At 44.9% G+C, this 25,483-nt stretch overlaps 2 protein-coding genes across 11 annotated transcripts in view; both read left to right on the top strand.

Annotated features, from left to right (window-relative positions):
- Positions 1-25,483, top strand: part of BICRAL (BICRA like chromatin remodeling complex associated protein) — a 120,633-nt gene that overhangs the window by 24,548 nt on the left and 70,602 nt on the right. For 6 of the 10 annotated variants that reach the window (XM_055263264.2, XM_055263260.2, XM_055263265.2 and 3 more), the window contains one exon: positions 11,937-12,204. The gene's annotated coding sequence lies outside the window, so the exon portion shown is untranslated. Of the gene's footprint in view, positions 1-491; positions 1,109-11,051; positions 11,068-11,113; positions 12,205-25,483 lie in introns of those variants that run through there. The other 4 variants (XM_063633084.1, XM_063633086.1, XM_063633087.1 and 1 more) reach the window with 4 other exon arrangements.
- On the top strand, positions 12,688-21,698 carry LOC134735777 (uncharacterized). The gene has a single exon (XM_063633147.1). It carries the CDS (start codon positions 13,061-13,063, stop codon positions 13,766-13,768), a length of 708 nt encoding a protein of 235 aa, XP_063489217.1. The 5' UTR covers positions 12,688-13,060; the 3' UTR covers positions 13,769-21,698.

Genomic DNA, 25,483 nt, shown 5'->3' on the forward strand with positions numbered 1-25,483 from the left:
AAAGTATCTCCTATTCTTCCCTCTCTTAGTTTTTTGTTTTGTTTTGTTTTGTTTTTTAAGACAGGGTCTCGCTCTGTCACCCAGGCTGGAGTGCAGAGGCGTGATCTTGGCTCACTACAACCTTTGCCTCTCGGGTTCAAGCGATCCTCATGCCTCAGCCTCCCAAGTAGCTGGGATTACAGGCACGTGCCACCGTGCCGGCTAATTTTTGTATTATTATTATTTTTTTTTTTTTGAGGCGGAGTCTTGCTCATAATGCCCAGACTGGAGTGCACTGGTGCAGTCTCAGCTCACTGCAACCTCCGCCTCCCAGGTTCAAGCGATTCTCCTCCCTCAGCCTCCAGAGTAGCTGGGATTACAGGCACCCGCCACCATGCCCAGCTAATTTTTTGTATTTTTAGTAGAGATGGGGTTTCACCATGTTGGCCAGGCTGGTCTCGAACTCCTGACCTCAGATGATCCACCCACCTCGGCCTCCCAAAGTGCTGGGATTACAGGCTTGAGCCACCCTGCCCGGTCAGTGTTTTTGCTTTTTTCAGTCTGGAGTGCAGTGGCGCGATCTCCACTCACTGCAGCATCCACCTCCCGAGTTCAAGTGATTCTCCTGCCTCAGGCTACCGAGTAGCTGGGATTCCAGGTGCCCGCCACCACGGCCCGCTAATTTTTGTATTTTTAGTAGAGACGGAGTTTCACCACGTTGGCCACGAACTCCTGACCTCGAATGATCCGTCTGCCTCGGCCTTACAAAGTGCTGGGATTACAGGCGTTAGCCACCGCGCCCGGCCCTCCCCTCTCTTTGAACAGGATTGCCTACTCTGTCCTCCGACTCCCAGAGCTTTTCACTGACACCTGGGGACTGCTGGGTCCCTCCTTCTCTCTTAGCCTGCCCAGGGCCACCCCAAGCCTGCAATAAATTTTCATTTATCTCTGTAAGCACGTTTACAAGGACATGGAGCAAATTAGCATCACACACATGACGATGCTGCAAATGAGCGGTATACAGGGTTGGCGGGTGTTGCAGGCAGGTTTCCTGTCGTTGGCGCCACGTGCTGCAGAAAGAGGACCCCTCCCCTTGCGGGCCGCCGCTGCGCCCGCGCATCCGTCACAGGTACAATTCGCACCGGAACTTGCGGCCCGGCTTCATTACGTGATGCTTTTTAGCTGCTCTGGTTTCTTTTTGTTTATTCTGCTTTCCTCATTTGTTTGTGTTGTTAGGGACAGCCTAGTGAGAAATTGAGCTTCAGGCTGCGCAGATAGAAAGGCCTTTATATCTGCATCCCCACCCCTGCGGGGGTGGCGGGGCGGGGGGTGGGGGGGTCCTGTCTGAAGTGGTAGGGAAGGAGGGTTTTGAGGTTTTTGACTATTTGCTTGCAAGTATCTAAGTAAGAGATTTGTTTGCCCACATTTGCAGTCTCTTGGCTAGCAACCCGACAAAATATTTTCTGATGGTTTTGCGTGTATGTGGTTTTTGTTTTTGAGGGAGAGAATAATTAACACCTTGGTTAAATTGTACTGAGATACAATGGCTGTTTTTAAAAATTGCTGTTAACTGAAGGGTTGAAGCTAATATAATTCCCAGGCTCAGCCTCTTGGGAGGCTGAGTCTGCAATAGCATAGTCGCCAATAGACTATGCTGTGAATTGTAACCAGAAAAGAAAAAAAAATTAGACACGAGCAAAAGCAATTAAAGTATTTATTCTCCAATATTCGCATTTCTGCATTTGTCAACAGCTGTGGAACTGTCACAAGATATGCCGGTTGGTTGTGGTATGTGCCTATCCGGGGAGGGGAGAAGGAGGGTGAAGGCAGACTGTAAACAAATCATTATTGTAAAGTGATCAATGGGTAATAAAAGTGTGTATAGAGTGCATAGAGAAGGGACTCACTCATTTTAAGCAATGTTTTTCAAATGGGGTCACCTCCATTAGTGGGTCATGAAATCCTTTTACCAAGTGCCTAACAGCATTTGAAAAAATAAAGACGATATAGAATGAAATACATCAAGATGCATCCTCCATACTAGGTTTAGATATTTTTTTTTCGAAAACCTTTGTTTCAATTATATATCTACTGAATTGCAATGTGAAATGATTTCTTGGGATTGAATCTCAAGCAAAGATGTTTGAAAGCCACTGGAGTAGGTGATGGGAGAAGTCTTCCCAGTAGAGGTGGCATTGGAGCTGGGCCTTGAAGAATGGTGGACTTGTGCCACAGGAAAAGGGAATTCCAGGCAGAGGGGAAAGGATATGTCCAAATCTGGATCTGTTTGTTCAGGGGCAGGGTATTCTCTGTAAAGGGACCACAGGCTACCAGGAGAGGACTGGCTTGAGATGCGCCTGGGGAGGCAGGTGGAGGCAATTACCGAGCCACTTGAAAGTACATATACCACTTCTCAGCTTGCCCCAGAAGTTCCCATTCTCTGGTTATGGATTTGGGTTTGGGAATCTGTACTTGCAATAAACATCCCTGGGCAGTGAGGTGCTGATGAAGGTGTGACACAACCAGCTCTGGAATCTAGAAAGATGATCTTTGTAGCAATTTGGATAGGAGATCAATGGGAGGCCAAGCAATAGGCGGACATGAATTCAGGTGATGGTAATTGACGAAGAATTACCATCAAAGGAGGATGGTATTCGAGGGAGATTTCGAAAGTGACTTTTGTAGGGACCAAGGGAAAGCTTCACCTCCCTGTGAAAGTTTGCTGAAAATGAACTGGCAGACAGATTAAGAGGAGAAAAGACATAAAAATTTATTTAATATTTAACATGTATAGCATGGGGGAATAGCAGGAGAATGATTACCCAATAACCCAGTGAGGTCCAGGTGCCTAAGTACCCTTCTTCATAGGAGAAGGGGAGATGGGGAGTGGAGCAATTTTTTTTTTTTTTTTTTTTTTTGAGACGGAGTCTTGCTCTGTTGCCCAGGCTGGAGTGCAATGGCACGATCTCGGCTCACTGCAACCTCTGCCTCCTGGGTTCAAGGGATTCTTCCGCCTCAGCCTCCCGAGTAGCTGGGATTACAGGCACCCGCCATCATGCCCAGCTAATTTTTGTATTTTTGTAGAGACAGGCTTTCACCATGTTGGCCAGGGTGGTCTTGAACCTGACCTCAGGTGATCCACCCACTTCAGCCTCCCAAAGTGCTGGGATTACAGTGGTGAGCCACTGCGCCTGGCTGCAATTAAAACAGAAAAAATTAAAAAGATACAAAGCATCGCCATGTTGCCCAAGCTGGTCTCAAACTCCTGGGCTCAAGCAGTTCTCTAGCCTAGGCCTCCTAAAGTGCTGGGATTATAGGCAAGAGCCACCTTGGCCAGCCTGTTTTTTGTTTTTTTTTTTGTGAGACGGAGTCTCGCTCTGTCGCCCAGGCTAGAGTGCAGTGGCACGATCTCAGCTCACTGCAACCTCTGCCTCCTGGGTTCAAGCGATTCTCATGCCTCAACATCCCAAGTAGCTGGGATTACAGGCGCCCACTGTTATGCCCAGCTAATTTTTGTATTTTTAGTAGAGACGGGGTTTGGCCATGTTGGCTAGGCTGGTCTTGAACTCCTGACCTCAGGTGACCCATCCGCCTCGGCTTCCCAAAAGTGCTGGGATTACAGGCATGAGCCACCGCGCCCAGCTGGCCAGCCTGTTTTTAGGGATGATGGCCCATTGCAGCTTTGTCCTCCTGGGCTTAAGCGATCAGAGCAATTTTGAAGGGTAGCAAATGATTTTTAAGAAGAATAAATGGTCCAGGGGACAGAAATTATTTTGTAAATGATTGTTTTGGAATTTGAGTGAGAGGCAGACATTATCTTGTGGAAAAAACCCGTCCAGATGTGATTGCATTTCTCAGTCTTTTCTGTGACAAACAATGAGATTTCAGAGAGGAGACTTAAGGCAATTATGTTTCTCTTTTGGGGTCTAGTAGTTAAGGGAACTTCAGAGAACGTCCTGTGCTTTGAGAGAGACAGAAGACTGAAAGATAGGGGTTTGGAGGAGGAGAGGTCAGAGAGACCTTGAGGCCGATTCTTTAGTTCAGCATATTAGGGTGCCATCTTTCAAGCTATCATTTTTCGGAGCTTCAACAGCTCCATGGTTTGAGGGAGAATGAGGAGGAATCATAGACAATTGAAAAATATCCAGAGGTTGGTCTAGGTGAAAGGTGGGTGTTACAAACATGCATAGAGACTAGAAGGAAGAGCAAATTCAGAAGGGAAGATGATTACCTGAGTTTTGGTGCTTGCATGTGGTGGGACAGGAGTAACTCATCGCATTTTCACCAGGCTACGTGCGAAATATCCTTTCAGAGCATCAGTGCCCTTTGCTCAGACCGCCAATCTCTGAACATCCTCCTGATTGTCTTAGACCTGACTCAACCTGACTCACAATGATTGATAAATACACCTAACTAGTAGTTGATTGGTATGATTTATAGTGAGAGAGATATATAAACATTTGGAGTGTAAGAGTACTTGTACCTTTGCTCAGGGTGTCACTTTTACAGTATTAGGGCCCCTGGGAAATGGAACTAGTAATTGGAAGATTTAGGAAAGAAAGAATTATATGGTCTAAGGGTATTTCATCAGGCTCTAAAAGTGCTGAAGTAAGAATGTGGCTCTTTAGTGATCAGAATACTTGTGGGGGTCACACAGTGTCTCCACTCCCATAGTTTTTTTTTTCTTTATTGTCAAGGATATTTCTTGGTGCCTACTTAGTACATACTTATTTCCTTGTCTTCCACTCATATTTACGAGTCATCTTTTTCAGAGTGGTTCCTGTTTTTTTTGTTTGTTTGTTTTTTGAGGCAGGGTTTCGCTCTTGTTGCCCAGGCTGGAGTGCAGTGGCGCCATCTCGACTAACTGCAACCTCCGCCTCCCGGGTTCAAGCGATTCTCCTCTCTCAGCCTCTCAAGTAGCTGGAATTACAGGCGCCCACCACCACACCCAGCTAATTTTTGTATTTTTGGTAGAGACGAGGTTTCACCATGTTGGCCAGGCTGGTCTTGAACAATCCTGACCTCAGGTGATCCGTCCGCTTCAGCCTCCCAAAGTGCTGGGATCACAGGCGTGAGCCACTGCGCCCGGCCAGAGTAGTTTCTTCTTCAGATGTTTTACCTCTTAGTAGTTTCATTTTCAGAAAGCACACTGACATTTATTGGGCAAGTCCCTTTACATGGGTGTTCTATCTTAGAGACTGACTTTCTCACCAAGCTCCAAGTGTGCTTTGTAGTAGCACCTTAAAGCCTGATTATGTGACCTCCATTCCACTTCCTCTCCACTCCTCCATCCTGCTGGGCAGGTGGAATAGAAGGAATGCTCTATTTAGGAGAGTTAAAGAGTTCTGATAGAATACCAGGGGGACCTGGGAGCCAGTGAATGGCACATCTTGGGCATGCCTTCCAGCAGCATGTGGTGCCCCCCTAACCTGATGGCTGTCCTCCCCCTAACATACTCTGTGGGGAAACAGTCTACATGGGTAAGACAGGAAGGCCAGCGGGAGTGCTGAATGCTTTTTTTTTTTTTTATTATTAACAGCTCTGGTATATTGTATTAATTCCTTATCCTTGTACTGAAAGCTTGTAGGAGTTCAGATTTTTTTTTAAGTCTCTCAAGGAAAATAACCAGCTTGAAACATGTCATTTAATATAGAGACAAATAGCTATAGTCCTCTACAAGGATGATGTGAAGGGTTTAAATTCATATATTGAATAAAATAATGTAGGCAAGGTATTGAAAACATTTGTAAGCCGGGCGCGGTGGCTCACGCTTGTAATCCCAGCACTTTGGGAGGCTGAGGCGGGCGGATCACGAGGTCAGGAGATCGAGACCATCCTGGCTAACACGGTGAAACCCCGTCTCTACTAAAAATACAAAAAAATTAGCCGGGCGTGGTGGCGGGCGCCTGTAGTCCCAGCTACTCAGAGAGGCTGAGGCAGGAGAATGGCGTGAACCCGGGAGGCGGAGCTTGCAGTGAGCCGAGATCGCGCCACTGCACTCCAGCCTGGGTGACAGAGCGAGACTCCGTCTCAAAAAAAAAAAAAAAAAAAAAAAAAAAGAAAACATTTGTAATCACTCCAATAAATTGTTTATCATTGCTTTGAAAATAATTCCACGGTACTTTTAATAACAACAACAACCACAACAATAACGGCAACTGTTATTCAATACTATATATGGGACACTGAAGCAAAGGTTTTTTATTTTATTTATTTATTTATTTTGAATCAGAGTCTTGCTCTGTCACCCAGGCTGGAGTGCAATGGTGCAATCTCAGCTCACTGCAACCTCCGCTTCCTGGATTCAAGCAATTCTCCTGCCTCAGCCTCCTGAGTAGCTGGGATTACAGGCACCTGCCACCACGCTTTTTGTATTTTTAGTAGAGATGGGGTTTCACCATATTCACCAGGCTGGTCTTGAACTCCTGACCTTGTGATCTGCCTACCTTGGCCTCCCAAAGTGCTGGGATTACAGGCATGAGCCACTGAGCCCGGCCCTTATTTTTATTATTTTTTTTTTATTTTTGAGACAGGGTCTTGCTCTGTCACCCAGGCTGGAGTGCAGTGGCTTGATCATGGCTCACTACAGACTCAACCTCCCAGACTCAAGTGATCCTCCTACCCCAGCCTCCCAAGTAGCTGGGACCACAGGCACATGCCACCGTGCCCAGCTAATTTTTGTATTTTTTGTAGAAATGGGATCTGACCATGTTGCCCAGGCTGGTCTCAAACTCCTGGGCTCAAGTGACCCTCCTGCCTCAGCCTCCCAAAGTGTTGGGATTACAGGCGTGAGCCACCGTACCTGGCCAAAGCAAAGGTTTTATATACTTAATATTATTGAACTCTCCTCCAACCAGCCTGAGATATAGTTATTACTATCTCCATTTTACAGATGAGGAAACTTAGGTGAGAGAAATTTTTAAACTAGGCCAAAATCACATGGCTAAAAAATGGCAGTGATAAAACTGGAGAGAGAGAACTATAAACCATTAGGCTATATAGTACTGCCTGTAATCAACTGGGCAATGGTTTTACATGGTTTAAGGAGAGTTACTTTACCCCCTTAATATATGGGTCTCTAGATAGAGATATGCTAATTTCTTGTAGATATTATGGACTGAGCTATGTTGCTTTTATTGCAAAAGCATTGATTGTGAGCAAACTATATACAAAATAACTCTGCTAGGCTCTTAGAGAATTTAAGGGTGGAGATGATGGTCTGGCATCCTTGAGGAGCTCTCTATCCAGGAGGGAACATAAGAGAAACATATTAGGTTGAATCATAGGAGATTGCCATTGAATATTCACATGGGAAGATCTCACAGGGCTTAACCTGACCCATAACTAAAATAAGGCAGTACAGTTGAATGTATTGAACTCTCATTATGTTTCAGGCACCATGCTAAACATTTTACACTAGTTCCTGAATGCTTAAAATAACTCTCAGAGGTGGGTACTATAATCATCCCCACTTTATAGATGAGGAAGTTGAAGCCTTGAGTGGTGAAATGACTTGCCCAAAGCCACACACCTGGTAAGTGATAAAATTAGAATTTGAACCCAGGTCAGTCTGAATACAGAGCCAGTACACTTAAACCTCAGAATATAAGTACCTCTATAGGTACAAATAAAGGTATATACCTTATTTATGCACACTGATAATTTAAAAAATTTTGTTTCGCAAACACTATAGAACACTTACTAACTCTTCTGGTATGTGTTGGTATTTCTGTGATCTGGATACACCTGGTCATGCATATCACTAATCAATCTCCAGCATTTTCATTCTCCATTTCTGAGAATGTTTAACCAACCAAGGGGAACATTTGGAGGGAAAAAAAGAAAAACACTTTCACTTTTCATTGTTATGTGGACACTGGGCCTGTTTATTTGGAGGTCCAAGCATGTGTTAGAACATTTCAATTATATTTCCATCCTCTTTTTTTTATTGTCCAGTTGCCTTTCTTTCTAAGTCACATACACAGATGGGAATCATAGGAGTGGCCATTTTATTGTACATAATTAAATTGTAGAGAATACAATTAAAGCTATTTGCATATAGTAAAGCCATTTTAAGAACTTCTTAAAAAGTTTTCTAATCTTACATTCACTACCAAAATCCTGTCTATATAAACTATAATTTTAAATTTTAATATACAAAGCATATCCCTCATTTAAATGAAGTTTTGTAATAATCTGGGGAAAAAGTTGTTTTTGTTTTGCCATATTATTAAATAATTACAATTTTGGTTGTACCTGGAGAATCTGAAATTCTCCTACTGTGTCCCAGTATTTTGTAAACTCCAGATTTAAAATTAGGTTGGACAACTGGCATTCTCAAAGTAGGTCTTTACTAATTAGACAGTTGTCCCCTCTGTACCACACCACTGGACTCTAATGTTAACATTGAAACAGCAAAGACTGCTTGTTCCCAAGATCCTTTTCAGGCCTGACAGAGGGTGAGTTTTGGGGTCAGCCAGACTTGGTTCTCCTGTCTGCCCTTATTAGACTGATGTTCCCAGGCAAATTGCTGAAACTATCCTATTGGGAACCTCATTTACAAAATCAAGATAATTAAACCTTATTCTTCAGATTTGAGTGAAAGTTCGTATGATAATGTGTATAAGTATCTAGCATAATGCCTGGTGGCACTTAGAAGACCTTCAATAAATGTCAATGTTCTTGTATTTGGACATTCTCTTAAAAAAGCCTGCAATGCCCTAAGCTCTTTATGAGTATATAAATTCAGCTTTGTTAGGTCATTTTTTAAAGTTGGATTTCGGTTTCCTTGCAATTCTGGCTGATCTGAGAGGATAGCTTTCCGAAATCCATTACTATTTTATTGGCGGGCCCAGCACCATGGCTTACACCTGTTAATGCCAGCAGTTTGAGAGGCTGAGGCGGAAGGATCACTTGATCCCAGGAGTTCAAAACCCACAGGGCAACAAAGCAAGACCCTGTCTCTTGTTTTTTGCGGGGTGGGAGAGGGACAGAGTCTTGCTCTGTCGCCTAGGCTGGAGTGCAATGGCGCAATCTTGGCTCACTGCAACCTCCACTCCCCGGGTTCAAGCAATTCTCCTGCCTCAGCCTCCTGAGTAGTTGGGATTACAGGCGCCTGCCACCACGCCTGGCTAATTTTTTTTTTTTTTTGTATTTTTGGTAGAGATGGGGTTTCGCCATGTTGGTCAGGCTGGACCCCTGTCTCTAAAAAACTAAAAAAATTGGCTGAGTGTGCACTTATATTCCCAGCTACTAGGAAGGCTGGGGCTAGAGGATTCCTGGGGCCCAAGAGTTTCAGGCTGTAGTGAGATATGATCATGCCTCTGCACTTCAGCCTGAGTGACAGAGGGAGATCCTGTCTCAAGAAAAACACACACACACACACACACACACACACCATTGGAACTGTAGAGCAACAGCTGTAAAACTTGCTTGGTGGGTCCTAATTGCAATGCATAATATATGGACTCTTGAAATGTAATTCTTAGAAATGGGTATTATAATTACATCCCAGCCAATCCAAAGGCAACTTAAAACATGTTTAAAAAATTTTCCAAGCCAATTAGAAAACTGGTTGGTCCAACCATCAAGTGTAAAGAAATATGCTAATTTATGCAAAGATTACTGTTCCAAGAAGCCCTTGGCTGCATTTGAAGCAAAATATCTGAGAAAACACCTCGATGATACTGTGTAATACTAAATCACTGAATGTATTTTTAAGGCACATTTAAATATAAAGCATACATTATGAATGATAGAATGGCAGTACCAGAACAAGATATAGTGTTTTTCTTTGTTTTTTGAGACAGAGTCTCGCTCTGTTGCACAATCTCAAGTGATTCTCATGCCTCAGCCTCTCTGTAGTAGCTGGGACTACAGGCACATGCCACCATGCCCGGCTAATTTTTGTATTTTTGGTAGAGACGGGGTTTCACCATGTTGGCCAGGCTGCTCTTGAACTCCTGGCCTCAAGCGATCCTCCCATCTTGGCCTCCCAAAGGGATTGCAAGCGTGAGCCACTGCACCCAGCCAGATCTTTTTTATTATTTTTTAGAGACAGGGTCTCACTCTGTCAGCCTGCCCATAGCTCACTACAATCTCCAACTTGTGGGCTCAAGCAGTCCTCCTGCCTTAGCCTCCCCAGTAGCTGGAACTACAGGCATGTGCCACACATACCTGGCTAATTTTTAATTTTTTTTTTAGAGATGGGATCTCGTGCCATGTTGCCCAGGCTGGTCTCAAACTTCTAACCTCAAACGATCCTCCTCCCTCAGCCTCCCAAAGTGCTAGGGTTACAGGCTTGAACCACTGTACCCTGACTAAAAAGATCTTCTGTGTTGAATATGACAACATTGTATGCTGGCCCCAATTTATGCAACATAGTTTAGTTACAGTATCCTTATATATGCAAGAAAGGTGTACTACCATTACATTTTTTTTAATGCTTAAGGGGATATAGAAACCATACAATAATTTCACTTAAATAATTTTAATCTAGACAGAGTTTTATTGAGAACTCACCAAATATCTGGGAGAGATGGGCTTGAGCCATTTGAGAATAGCTACTCCATAGGCAGAGCAGCTGAGCATTCTGTTTATCAGCAAGATCCTATTGCTATATGCATTACAAACGAATTTTAAAACAATTTATAACACTTCTGAGGCTTAATATGTATTTTTTAAAACCTGAATTACATTCTGTACAATTCACCTTTTACCTATCCTTGATGTTTATTTAAAATAAAAGACAACAAAATCCCCAGTATATTTTGTGGGCATTTGTAGTTAACCTAGACTACAAAGGCACCTGCTCCCACTCCAGGCCACATAATGTTGCTGTTGTTGTTGTCGTTTTGTTTTGTTTTTTGTTTTTGTTTGAGTCTTGCTCTGTCACCCAGGCTAGAGTGCAATGTGCGATCTCAGCTCACTGCAACCTTTGTCTCCCGGGTTCAAGCGATTCACCTGCCTCAGCCTCCCGAGTAGCTGGGATTACAGGAGCCCACCACCACGCCCAGCTAATTTTTGTATTTTTAGTAAAGACAGGGTTTCACCATGTTGTCCAGACTGGTCTCGAACTGCTGACCTCAGGTGATCCACTCCCCTCGGCCTCCCAAAGTGCTGGAATTACAGGCGTGAGCCACCGCGCCCGGCCTGGGCCACGTAATTTAAATACTTTGGATACTAGATGGTTTACAGAGAAGTTTCAACAATTTGAGATCTGAGATTAAAAATGGGTGGTAGTTATACTTGGACCAAAGAATGTTAAAAGATTGACTAGCTCTCTTTTAAGAATGAGGGGGTTGTGTAATGAAAATTCCGCAAATATGGAGATAAAAGATATCTACATAAAGAGAAGGCAGTAGAAAATGAATGTTTTGAGAGTGATTTACTCTGCCTCACCTTCCTTTTAGTCACTTTAGTTTTTTGTTTTCCTTTTTAATGTGCACATACGGGCTTCACAGGTAAGGTTTCAAGAATTTTGGAATGGACAAAGAGTGTTGCAAAGGAAAGCTTAGTACATTTGAAAGTTAGGATGAACCAGTTATTTGCCTAATAACAGTTAAAAGTGGTTTTGGTTTTTAAAAAGCATATGCAAAACGTATTTACTGAGGCTTGCTCTAATTAGAGTTCTCAACAAATCTTGTAGAGTTTTTCTTTTTGTCTTTAATCGCCCCCCTTCCCGTATCAAGCTAAAACTGTGTGTGTGTGTGTGTGTGTGTGTGTGTGTGTGTGTGTGTGTGTAGAGAGAGAGCCTGCAAGAGAATTAGCACGCACCTCGTGGATCTTAATTTTTTTTAAGACAAATAAAACTGTTTCTTGAATAAACCAATACATTTCTGAAGTTAAAAAGAATCCCAAAGGAAACAGGAATGAACATCCTTGCAGCTTGATTTTCCCAAAAAAAAAAAAAATTTTTTTTTAATTAAAAAAATCCTAATCTCCACATTTTTTGCCAGGCGAGAACCGAAGTTTGGAGGTAGACGAGCAGGCGAGCGGTTTGCCCGGGCGCAGAGCATGAAGGCCGGGCGGGCGCGGGGAGCGGGCGCCCGCCGCCCGGCGCGGGGGTGAGCGAGAGAGAGAGCGGAGCGCGTGTGGCCGGCGCCGCTCGGCCGGGAGCTCCCGCGCTCGCGCCCCGCGCCCCGCGCCCGCCGCCGCCGCCGCCGCCGCCGCCCCTGTTGCGATGGCGCAGAAACCCCGTTGACAAGGCACTGCTTTTTCATGACGGTGAGTTTCCCTTTGAGTGTATTATAATTTTGTGATAAAAATTTCAAGGAGAAAAAAAAAAACACACAACCTCCTTCCTCTGCCTCTTTCCTTCGGGGAGGGGAAAAGCGAGGGAGGGGGGGCTGGAGATCTGTCTCCAGACAGAAAAGAAAGAGGAGCAAATTAAACACCGAGTTGCCAAAACCAGGATATTAGGTTTCAGCCCAGAGAGCTATTGGCTAAGGCTGTGTTTTTTTTTTTTTTGGGGGGGGTGGGTTTGTGGGTGGGTGATGGTGGTGGTGGGTGGATGTTTAATGGACACGGAGAAAAGGGGAATCGAGTGTTTATGCCTTTCCCAGCGCTGCCGGGGCCCCGGGAAGACCAAGTTCAGTGCCTCGGGCGGGGGCGCAGGCGGGCAGGGGGCGGCGAGGCCGGGCCGGGGGCGCCTCGGCGGGGTGGGGGCCCGGCGCCTTTCTTTTTCCTTTTTTTTTCTTTTCCGCGGATGCAAATTTCTGGAGCGGGGAGAGGGAGAGCCCGGGAAGGGGGTGGCGTGGCGGTTGGTGGTGGGGAGGGGAGGGGAGGGAAGCCTTTTAATGACTCATTGATTGAGCCGGTTTAAAATTAGTTGTGTGCGCGAGTGTGAGTGTGTTTTCCGCCCCCCGGAGCCGCCGGGAGCCGGGAAGGAGGGAGCAGGGCTCGGCGAGGGGAAGACGGCGCGGCGGGGCCGCGAGCAGGGGGCAGGGAGGGCCTGGAGTGACGGCGGGCGAGGAAGAAAAATAAGCTTTTCCAATCTCCTCCCCTCTGTTTTCCCCCCCTCGTTTCTTTTCTCTCTCGGAAGCTCTAGGGTGTGAATCACATTTTCTTTCTTCTCGGCAAAATGGACCCCGCGTCTGGGGAGGGGGAGGGGAGAGGGTGGGGAGGGAGGCGGCGGAGACGGGGCTTATTTTTCATCCTGGCTTCCCCCTTCCTGCCGCATCTGCGGGCGGCCGCGGCGAGGAGAGCAGGTCCGGGCTGCGGCTGGGAAAGCTCGAAGCCGGCGAGTCGCCCCGGCCCCGCTCCTGCTCCGAGCCTGCGGCGGCGGCGCGCACCTGCCGCGGGACTGCCCCTTTCCAGCCGCCTCGCTGCCTTCCCGAAGCACCGCCGAGGATTCGCGGCCGCGTCCGGCCGAGCCCCCAGCCGCGCGGAGGACCGGCGGCCCAGCCGGGCGTCTCCTGCGAGGCCCGCGCTGTCTGCTGCGCCGGTCAGAAGAGATGTGCGGCTGGGACGGCGCATTTTTGGCCGAGTGCGCGCGGGCTTTATGCTGTTCGCGCCCCCCGAGTCGCCCCAAATGCGGGATATTGGGTGGGGGGTGCGGTTGGAAGGCGCTAAGATGGCGCTGGGCCTGGCCTGTCGCCAGGGCTGGTGGCGCAGTTGCTCGGCGGGCGCCATCTTTCTCGCGGCGCGGGCGGCGCCCTCCGAGGACATCTCGCTGACCAGGGCGCCGCGAGGCCCGGGGCTAGCGGGAGTCGAGAGCAGGGTGCTGAATTCTGGAGATGGGACCGGGGTCGCGCGTCCTTCTTTCCCACGCCCCCAGCCAAAAGACTAGGCCGCCGGCTCGGAGCAGGAAGGGCTGGGGCCAGCTTCTTCCTCCTTCCCACTTGTGATGGAGGAAGGGGACTGGGGGTCGAGCCTCGCGGCTGATGGGTTCCCTCCCTGACCCCGCACCCCCACTCCTCCCAGTCAAAATTGGAGGTGAGGCAGTCCTGCCATTTTCTCTCCTGCGATCTGAGAGTGGACGCCTTTGTCTTCTCTGGCCCGGCGTGGGGGCAGGGCATTGAGCCTTTTCCTTCATTCTTCTCCAATTATTGAAAGTAGAGTCCAACCAGGTTACAAAACTAAAAAAAAGAGTCCAGGATATTGTCTGCCTTCCGGTAACATGGTTCTCTGTGGGTGCCCTACGCTCCGTTTCTTAGGTTTAGTCTAAAACAACCCTGAGGAGACATTTACTAGTTGTCAGATTAGGGGAAGGTGATGGGTTCCAGTTTTTTGAAACTTTTTTTGTTGGCTTTCATATTACTTCAAATGGCAGTGAATTAAAACAGTTTCTTAGAACTCTGATCTGAAAAGTTAAATACGCTTTAAAACACTGTGAAACTCTTCTAAAAAGCAAAACTGCATTATTAAAAGCATCCATGTAAGTATCTGTTGGTAGTAAGTATCTATATTAGAGATGGGAGAGGGGTTTAACTTTTAAATTGTTATTGAAAAGAGGAGGGGAAAGGTCTATAAAGCTCTGATCTCTCTAGAAGTCCACATACATGGAAAGTAAATAGTTAATTTCTAGTGTAGAAAAATAACAGTGGTGCCAGTAGGTGTGTCCTTGTGTTTATGAATATACATAGTGGATGTTTTAGACCACTTAATAAGACCTATCATATATTGAATACCTGCTGTATGCCAGGAACTGTGCCTGATGCTTTGTATAATTTCTATTATATCAGCCCTGAAATAGTGATTTTATGATCTGTCTACCGGAGAATGAACTAACGCTCACAGAAGTATAGTAATTGTTCGAGGTCTTGCAGTTTTAAGTAGTAAAGTTGCCATCGAATCACAAAAGCTATGTTCTTCCCCCTACACCTATGGTTTCCAAATCTGAGCATCAGAATTAACTTGGGAGATGTTTTTAAATAGAGATTTGTAACAGCACCTCTTCCATCATCATTTGCTAGGGCCAATTGGGTCGTTTAATAATGTGTCAGGCACTCCAACTTCTTGATGTTCAATATTGACATTCTGGCCCACCCTGCACCCGCTATATCCGAAGATCTAGTATTCCAAAGCTCTCCAGGTGATTCCAGTGTGACACAGATATTTGGACTGTCTTGTACTATGCTATGCACTGTTCTGCTGTTTTTTGAATTGGAACATGAGAATTGAGGTCCATGTAATTTTGAGTTTGAGCAGTTTTTTGCTCACATTAGTCTCATTTTTATTTTTCCCCTTCTAGCTGCCATTTATCAAATAATCGAAATTATTTCCTCAGAGAAAAAGGTTTAGGTATCCTAATACTTGAAAATCTCAGTACATTTTTTTAAAGTATATTGTCTCGTTCTATTGGGAAGTTATACAACATACAGGCTTCTAGGTCTAGCCAGGCCATCTAGTTTAGTCAAGACAGCTGTGTAACAAACATAGCCTTGAGGCCCGGCACGGTGGCTCATGCCTGTAATCCCAGCCCTTTTGAGGCCAAGGCGAGCGGATTACCTGAAGTCAGGAGTTAGAGACCAGCCTGTCCAACGTGGTGAAACCCTGTTGCTAAATATACAAAAAAGCTAGCCGAGTGTGGTGGCAGGTGCCTGTAATCCCAGCTACTTGGGAGGCTGAGGCAAGAGAATCACTTGAACTGGGGAGGCGGAGGTTGCAGTGGCCCGAGACCGCGCCGTTGCACTCCAGTCTAGGAAACAAGAACGAAACTCCCATCTAAAAAAAAAAAAAAAAAAAAAAAAAGAATTGAATCCAGGATTGATCCAGAAATTGAGAATAGGGTAGAAAAGACCCTGATATAAAGACCTGAAGATAAATCCTTAAAAGATTGTTTCCTGAATTTTGAACTGTGGACATATCTTCTGGGTTTTGGGAAGTAGGATGGTCGAGTTATGTGGAACCTAATAGCAGAATATGGATAAAAAGACAGGTCAGGGCCAGGCACAGTGGCTCACACCTGTAATCCCAGCACTTTGGGAGGCCGAGGTGGGCGGATCACGAGGTCAGGAGTTCGAGACCAGCCTGACCAACGTGGTGGAACCCCGTCTGTACTAAAAATACAAAAATTAGCCGGGCTTGGTGGCACGTGCCTGTAATCTCAGCTACTCAGGAGGCTGAGACAGGAGAATGATTTGAACCTGGGAGACGGAGGTTGCAGTGAGCTGAGATCGCGCCACTGCACTCCAGCCTGGCGACAAAAAACACAGGTCAGGAAGAAGCATCTAGAGCAGGTGATGAATAGATGACCTTACTAAAATGAGAAAGAACCAAATCAGTGATGAAATCATTAATTCCTCTGGATTAAGGATCATGTATTTTATTTTGTGCTCTCTTGTTGATTCTTCTCAAATCGTTGTGTTTAGTAATTGCTAGGGAGAGTAGTTTAAAACTTAGATTTGTTAGGGCCGGGCGCGGTGGCTCACGCCTGTAATCCCAGCGCTTTGGGAGGCTGAGGCGGGCGGATCACAAGGTCAGGAGATCGAGACCATCCTGGCTAACACGGTGAAACCCCGTATCTACTAAAAATACAAAAAATTAGCCGGGCGAGGTGGCAGGCGCCTGTAGTCCCAGCTACAAGGGAGGCTGAGGCAGGAGAATGGCGTGAACCCCGGGGGGCGGAGCCTGCAGTGAGCCGAGATCGCGCCACTGCACTCCAGCCTGGGTGAAAGAGCGAGACTCCGTCTCAAAAAAAAAAAAAAAAAAAACTTAGATTTGTTATGCAGATGTCAGAATTATGCCATCTTTGCATATGTCCACATTGGAAAATTTTTGTAAGGAGCATCTGTTGGATACCTCTGTGCAGTCTGTGTCCAGTCTAGACCACTAGGTGGGTGGAGTGACTTCCAGTTTTTGAAGGGAAATCACTTCTGGTTTTTCTCCCCTTGTTTTTTATGGTAAATGCCAAAGTAATTATAATCTTTTACTAGACTAAAATCCGGTAAAGCTTGAAATGAGGGGGAAATCTCAAAGAAACCTGCTTAGAGGGAAATAGTAGTTTCTTTAACCTTTATTGGAATTTTAAGACCAGCAAGATCTCTGCACTCATGAAATTTACAGTATAGTGGGGAAGGACAGAAAATAGTTAAAAAGTCAAGATAATGACAGATTAAGAAAAAATATAAGTGGCTGATGGATCTAAAAGAGTATGTTGGGAATGACCATTTTGGTTAGTAAGGGTCAAGGAAAGTCTTTTTGTAGTGGTGATATTTGAGCTAAGACTTGAAACATGAACTTGTGCTAGCCGTGTGAAAAGCTGGGGAGACATTCCAGACCTGGGAACAAGTTCAAAGACCAGGAAGGCTGGGTGTTAGACTGGAGAGAAGGCTCCTCTGAGCAAGGGGAGAAATTAAGAATAGGGTAGGAATGAGATGGAGTTGGAGAGATCCTATAGGTCGTCTTGTATTATGCCATAGGGGGATTTTTGGATTTAATTCTAATGGCAGAGGGGTTTTAATTTGGGCAGTGATAATGTTTTTAAAAATAGCTGGCTATTTAGAGGAAGAGAGGAAACGGAAGTTAGGAGGCTATTGTAGTAGTCAGCTCAAGATCGATAGTATCTCAGGCAAGTAAAGTGGCAATGAGATACAGCAGAGTAGACAGCAACTTTTACATGTGTATTTTGGAGATGGAATCAGAAGGATTTGCTTACTGGGTGGCTGTGGAGGGAGAGGGAGGAATCAAGGGTGCCTTCAGGTTGCAGACTCCAGCCTTGGGCTGCTGATGGTACCATTTGCTGGTTGGAGAAGACTGGAGGAGGAACAGGTGGGGAGGGGTGGGTGCAAGAGTTCTGTGTGGAACCTGTTGTATGTTTTAAATACTTGGGAGACATCCAAGTGGAGAGTTAAGTAGGCAATGCATATTTAAGTCAAGCTGAGGGAAGTGATCTAGACTGGACATAATTTTGGGAGTCACTAGTATACAGATGGCATGTCATGGAACTGATTGAGATTGTTTGTGGCCTTAAGATCAAGCCCTAGGAGACTGACTTGAGTAATAAAACTCTGGTCTCCCACACATCCAGCTCTGTGTGGGGAAAAAAAAAAAAAAAAAAACCTAAAACACTAACAACAGCTAAAGCTTGGGCAAAGGAGACTGAAAAGGTTCAGCCATTAAAGTGGGAGAGTATTTTATTATTTTCAAGAAAGAGGGAATGGTCACTTCTGTCAAATGCTGCTGAGAAGTTACACAATGAGAATAGAGAAATGTCTATTTGGATTTGACAACATGATGGTGACTGTTTTGACAAGTGGTCCAAGCCACATTGGAATGCTTTGAGGAGAGAATAGGAAGTGAGGTGAATATCGACAGCTCGTTAGGGAAATTTTGCTGCTGTGAAGTGGAGAGAAACAGCTTAGTGGCTTCAGAGGGAGATGGGGTCAAAGAAGGGGGCTTTTTTTTTTTTTTTTTTTAATTTTTTTTTTAGACAAGATGTCACTCAGTCATCCAGGTTGGAGTGCAGTGGTGCAAATTGTGGCTTACCACAGCCTCGACCTACTGGGCTCAGGTGATCCTCCTATCTCAGCCTCTCCTGAGTAGCTGGGACCACAGGTGTGCACCACCATAACCCAACTAATTAAAAAAAAATTTTTTTTTGTAGAGACGGTCTCCCTGTGTAAAGAACAGGGCTTTTCTTTTAAACAGCAGGAACTAGGTAGGCTAATGAGAATATTTAATAGAGAAGGTGAGACTAATCCAGAAGAGAGACCAAGACTACCAAGGGAGCAGCATTCTTTTTTTTTTTTTTGGAGACAGTTTTGCTCTTGTTGTCCAGGCTGGAGTGCAGTGGCGCAATCTTGGCTCACTGCAACCTCCACCTCTTGGGTTCAAGCAATTCTGCCTCAGCCTCCCAAGTAGCTAGAATTACAGGTATGCATCACCACACCCAGCTAATTTTGTATTTTTAGTAGAGACGGTTCCACCATGTTGGCCAGGCTGGTCTCAAACTCCTGACCTCAGGTGATCCACGTGCCTAGGGCTCCCAAAATGCTGGGATTGTAAGTGTGAGCCACCATGCCCGGCTGGGAGCAGCATTCTTAAGGAATTCAAGACACAGGAAGAACACTTGCCTTTGGTGGGAGCAAGACAACGCAGTGTGGCAGAAGACAGAGAATGGGGGCACAAGTGCAAGGCGAATTGGAGGTAGAATATAGGACTTTCTGACGGCTTCTGTTTTCTCAGTGAAGTCTGAGGCAAGGCCAGCGACTTAAACGAAGAAGGGGTAGTGGATGATTTCAAGAGTGATGGACACTTCACCTTGAGCAACAGGACAAGGAACTGAGTAACTGGAAAACAAGGTAGTTTCAATGCTGGGCATTGTTGAATCCCTCGCCATGGCTTGGGGCCATGAATTTAAGGTGAAACTAGTCAGCTGAGTTAGTTGTGTGATTTTTTTCTCCTAGCAACATTCAGCTGTTATGAGGGCAGCAAAGAGCAGGCAGGTGATCAGTTCACCCAAAATTCATGTTTTGCCCTGCAGGTTTGACAGAGGACAAGCAGTGCCAGAGGCTTGAGAGTAGTTGCAGGGGGGTGATTTTGATGATGAACCTTGAAATGTTAGCTGAGTAGAAAATCAAGAGAAGAATCGGAGTGAGAGCCATGAAAATCATTACTGGCTTAAAGTGGGTTAGTGGGTACAGAGTTTCAGTTTGGGAAGATGAAAAATTTCTAAAGCTGGATAGGGCTCTTGGTTTCACAACAATGTGAATGTATGTAATGCCACTCAACCGAACACTTAAATAGTTAAAATTCAGTAACTCCATAGAGAAATAAAGGGCTTTCCCAATCCTGGAAAAAAATGGTTAAAATTGTAAATCTTACATATATTTTACCATAGTAAAAAATGAATGAGGCTGGGCCCATGGCTCACACCTATGATCCCAGCACTTTGGGAGGCTGAGGCAGGCACATCACTTGAGGCCAGGAGTTCGAAACCAGCCTGGCCAACATGGCAAAACTCATCTCTACTAAAAATACAAAGAAAATAGCAAGGCATGGTGGCACACACCTGCAATCCCAGCTACTCAGGAGGCTGAGGCATGAGAATCGCTTGAACCTGGAAAGCAGACGATGCAGTGAGCTGAGATCTCCCCACTGCACTCCAGCCTGGGTGACAGAGGTAGACTGTCTCAAAAAAAAAAAAAAAAAAAGAATGAACACTTAAATATTTGTGGCAGATAGAGGTGTTATTTGCATGTGGAAGAAAATTGCTTTAGAAATGAAATTTCAGATTACTGAAACTAAAGAGAAAGTATCTCTTATCATGGTACCAAACTTGAGGGTGCATAGGTCACCTATAGACAGAGATTCTAGAATAGGACCTGGGAATATTACATTATTTGCTCCCATGTTTACTGTTTTGTTCTAAGCCTTTAGCACAGCATTCAAAACAAGTTGAGCACTCAGTAAACATTTGCTGACTCAGTACTTGCAGAACCTAGGTAGAGTAGAATGATGGGAATCAAAAGGAAAACAGTATTCTGTAGAGATCAGCAATACCTTACACTAGTAGAGGAATCTGTGAGAAAAAGAATCAAGACCATTGAATGTGTGGCGGCTTATAGCATTTGACATTCTGATCTGTGCAAGTGATGAGAAAAAAAATCTGATTACAGAACAGGGAAGGAGAGAAATAAGCATTGAGTTTCGTTTTTTGTTTGTTTTTGAGACAGGGTCTCACTCTGTTACCCAGGCTGGAGTGCAGTGGTACAACCGTAGCTCACTGCAGCCTGGACCTCCTGGGCTCAAGGGATCCCCCAACCTCAGCCTCCCAAGTAGCCGGGACTATAGGAACGCAACACCAGGCCCAGATAATTTCTTTAATTAATTAATTAATTAACTTATTTTTTTGTAGAGACGGGTTTCTCTCTGTCACCCAGGCTGGCCTCAAACTCCTGGGCTCAAGCAGTCTTCCCACCTTGCCCTCCCAAAGTGCCGGGATTACGGGCGTGAGCCACTGCATCCTGCCAAGAAAATCATTTTTTATTTAAATAATGTCAAATGGAAGTATGTAGCACCCCCGCACCTTTTCCCCTTTCTTTCCTCTTTGAATCTGCTGTCATTCCCTTTTTCTTGAGTTTTCTTTGCTCCCCAAATAGGCTAAACAATAACTGTAAAGTGAAATTAGAGAAAATAAGAATGGAGTAGATGATGGAATTCAAAATAGCTGTCTACATTCTTCACTGAGAAAGATAGCTTTGAGTTTAAGGTGAGAGGAGCAAATCTGGGGAAAAATGGGTGAAACAGCATGATTTAAGTAGCATACCAGATGCGTTTCTGCATGGCATGGCTCTTGCTTGATGAATAATGTTCTGTATAGTAGAAGAGGAAAATACAGTGAGTGAAGGAGCTGGCAGAAGGTGGGCTGGGGGAGTTGGGGAAGAGTGAAATGAGTATGGAGAGGTGAGAGAGCTGACTGCAAAGGCATGTGGGGTGTGGACTTTAAAAGGAAAGCCCTAAGGTGGAAATCACTAACATGGTGCCTGGCTACAAGCAGAAGTCTGCCCTTTTGTAGTGCAGTTGAGGAGAGCTCAGGGGCTATCAGAATGCTGTGTGGGAAAGTGGAAGAAAGAGGACCTGGGAGCAGCAGCTTTGTGCTGGTTTGTTGTTGTTTTCCCTACCTCGTATGTACTCCCACTCAGGAAAAGATCCTGAGACCTCTCTGTACCAGATCTTCTTATACCCAGGTTCTCCTTAATCCCAATCAACTTTAATCTATAAAGTTATGGTTTGTTTACTTATAAATTTATTTTTAATAAAGTTGTGAAACTGAACATGTTCTGTTTTTGTGGGTTCTTTGGCTCTCTATCTTGCAAACACATTAAACACTTAACATTACTTAAAATTAAAGCCCTGAGTCTGAGAATGTGAGAGAATAAGATATGAAAGATACTGCCTTTCTAGAAATGGTTTATTTCAGTTGAACCCAAATCCAGGACACTTTGTTTCATTAGGAGTTGAACTTTGTGTCCTGGCCTGAAATGGAAACATTTTCACAAGGAAGAAAATGAGGGGGAAAAGAAATAATATTTGTTAAACCTTCACCTTGTTTGAGACCCTGACGTGTTCTGATGGGTTTGTTTTTTGTTTTTGTTTTTTGAGATGAGAACTCACTATGTTGCACAGGCATGTCTCAAACTCCTGGGCTCAAGCGGTCTTCTCACCTCGGCCTCCCAAAGTGCTAGGACTACAGGTGTGAGCCACTGCACCTGGCCTCTGATGGGTTTTTAATAAATACATTCATGTGTCATTTAATGACAGGGATAGGTTCTGATGAATGCATCGTTAGGTGATTTCATCGTGTACAAACACCATAGAGTGCTCTTATGCAAACCAATATGGTATAACCTACCACACACCTAGGCTATATGATACAGCCTATTCCTCCTCTATTGTAAACCTGTACAGCATGTTACTGTACCTGGATACTGTAAGTAACTGCATTTATGTATCTCAACATATCTTAACATAGGGTACAGTAAAAATACGATACAAAAGAAAACAATGGTGCACCTGTATAGGGCAGTTACCATGAATGAAGCTTGGAGGACTGGAAGTTGGTCTGGGTGAGTCAATGAGTGGTGAAAGAATGTGAAGGCCTAGGACATTACACTACTGTGAACTTAATAAACACCATACACTTAGGCTACATTAAGCTTATAAAATATTTTTCCTTTCTCAATAATAAGCTTAGCTTACTGTAACTTTCTTTCTTATGAACATTTTTGGTTTTTTTCCGAGACAGTATCTTGGTCACCCAGGGTTGGAGTCCAGTGACGTGATCATAGCTGCAGCCTCCATCTCACAGGTTCAAGCAGCCCTCTCACCTCAGCCTCTATTGAGTAGCTGGGATTACATGCATGCACCACCATGCCCAGCTAATTTTTTTGTTTTTTTTTAATGTAGAGATGAGTTCTCGCTATGTTGCCCAAGCTAGTCTCAAACTCCTGGCCTCAAGCAGTCCTCCTGCCTCAGCCTCCCACAGTGTTGGGATTACAGGTGTAAGCCACTCCGCTTGGCCTAGATTTCATTTAACCCTGAGACTTTTTAGAAGTGCAAATAAGTATATTTAGAAATTGATGCTGGGTGCGGTGGCTCATGCTTGTAATCCCGGCACTTTAGGAGGCCGAAGTGGGTGAATCACTTGAGGTCAGGAGTTGGAGACCAGCCTGGCCAACATGAAGAAACCCCGTCTCTACTAAAACTACAAAAATCAGCCAGGTGTGGTGGCAGGTGCCTGTAATCCCAGCTATTCTGGAGGCCGAGGCACAAGAATTGCTTGAATCTGGGAGGCGGAGGTTGCAGTGAGCCAAAATCGCACCACTGCACTCCAGACTGGGCGACAAGAGCGAAACTCTGTCACACAAAAAAAAGAAAAAGAAATTGGCTGGTTGGTTTATTTTATTTATTTTTTTGAGATGGAATCTCACTCTCTTGCCCAGGCTGGAGTGCAGTGGCACAGTTTCAGCTCACCGCAAACTCCACCACCCGGGTTTAAGCGATTCTTATGCCTCAGTCTCCCCAGTAGCTAGGAATTACAAGCGCATGCCACCATGCCCAGCTAATTTTTTTTTTTTTTTTTTTTTTTGAGATAGAGTCTCACTCTGTTGCCCAGACTGGAGTGCAATGGCGTGATCTCAGCTCACTGCAAGCTCCGCCTCCCAGGTTCATGCCATTCTCCTGCCTCAGCCTCCTGAGTAGCTGGGACTACAAGCGCCCGCCACCATGCCTGGCTAATTTTTTTTTTTTTTTGTATTTTTAGTAGAGACGGGGTTTCACTGTATTAGCCAGGATGGTCTCAATCTCCTGACCTCATGATCCGCCCGCCTTGGCCTCCCAAAGTGCTGGGGTTACAGGTGTGAGCCACTGTGCCTGGCCGCTAATTTTTGTATTTTTAGTACAGATGAGGTTTCACCAGTTGGCTAGTCTGGTCTCCAACTCCTAACCTCAAGTGATCCACCAGGCTTGGCCTCCCAAAGTGCTGGGATTACAGGCGTAAGCCGCCGCGCCTGACAAGGTTGGTTTATTCTTATTTTCCATTTGTATTGTGATTCTCCAAATCTGTGAGAGTTTTAGGAAGGAGAAAGCTGTGAAAGTCAACCCCTTTTCTCTAGGTGTAATCACACAACACGAAGGTTTACAGCTGGGATGTGTTTGGAGCTACTTCTATGCATAGGCCTCAAGGTGACTTTTTTTTTTTTTTTTTTTTTGAGACAGGGTCTTACTCTGTTGCCTGGACTGGAGTACAGTGGTGCCATTTCAGCTCACTGAAGCTTCGCTAGTAGCTGGGACTACAGGTGCACACCACCACGCCTGGCTAACTTTTGTATTTTTGTAGAGACAGGGTTTCACCATGTTGTCCAGGCTTGTCTCAAACTCCTGGACAAGATGACATTTTTATTTTTAAATTTTAAAACTATGTTACTTGTTTATCTTTATAAATCAGATTAAAAGAAAAAATTTGAGACAGGGGCTCGCTGTGTTGCCCAAGCTGGTCTTGAACTCCTGAGCTACAGTGATCTTCCTGCCTCAGCCTCCCAAATAGCATGGATTACAGGCATGAGCCACCACTTCTAGCTACCATAAATCTGACTTTATATGTCATATGATGTACCTAGAATTTTTTTTTTTACAGCATGTATGATAGAGATAAAGCAATCTGACAGTTAATTTCAAAAGAGAATAATACAAAGAAAAATGACATTTGGGTAACCGTGTTGTTTAAAAAAAAGGCTCAAGTGCTTTAACTTAGAAATGCAGAACATATTCTGTTACATAAAATACTTAATGCCAGACAAAATTCACTTACTCTGTGTATGCGTGTGTGTCTGTGTGTGTGTGTGTGTGTGTTTGGCTGTGTACCCATGACCTTGAACTCCTGGAGTCAAGTAATCCTCCTGCTTCCCCTGCCAAGTAGTTGAGACTACAGGTGTACTCCACCATGCCTGGCTCTATTTTATATATTTTATGAGTACTAATATATTATTCTATGTTCTTTTTTCATTGTATTGTCAAGTTTTAAGGTTAAGCTAGACATATCAATTAAGAACTTACTATAAGTGGCCGGGCATGGTGGCTCACGCTTGTACTCCCAGCAGTTTGGGAGGCCGAGGTGGGCAGATCACATGAGGCCAGGAGTTCGAGACCAGCCTGGCCAACATGGTGAAACCCCTCTCTACTAAAAATACAAAAAAAAAAAAAAAAAAATAGCCGGGCGTGGTGGCGGGCACCTGTAATCGCAGCTACTCGGGAGGCTGAGGCAGGAGGATTGCTTGAACCTGAGAGGCGGAGGTTGCAGTGAGTCAAGATCACGCCATTGCAATCCAGCCTGGGCAACAAGAGCAAAACTCCATCTCAAAAAAAAAAAGAAACTTACCATAAGTCATGCAAGAGTCTATTTACTGATCTCCCCACCAATACTCACAAAGAGAAATACGCATGAACTACAGTCAAGTTAACTGAAAAGATCTACATCTATTGTTAGAAAGTTGTCTAACTTGTTTTCCAAAACTTTCTGCTATTAGATTTAAAAACGTGACAAAAGGCCGGGTGCAGTGGC

Source organism: Symphalangus syndactylus, chromosome 23 (genome assembly GCF_028878055.3).
Source record: "Symphalangus syndactylus isolate Jambi chromosome 23, NHGRI_mSymSyn1-v2.1_pri, whole genome shotgun sequence".
Lineage (NCBI taxonomy): Eukaryota > Metazoa > Chordata > Mammalia > Primates > Hylobatidae > Symphalangus > Symphalangus syndactylus.

Bases quoted from the DNA above. Each gene is read 5' to 3' on its own strand.
- LOC134735777 (XM_063633147.1), top strand. From the start codon at position 13,061: ATGGACCCCGCGTCTGGGGAGGGGGAGGGGAGAGGGTGGGGAGGGAGG.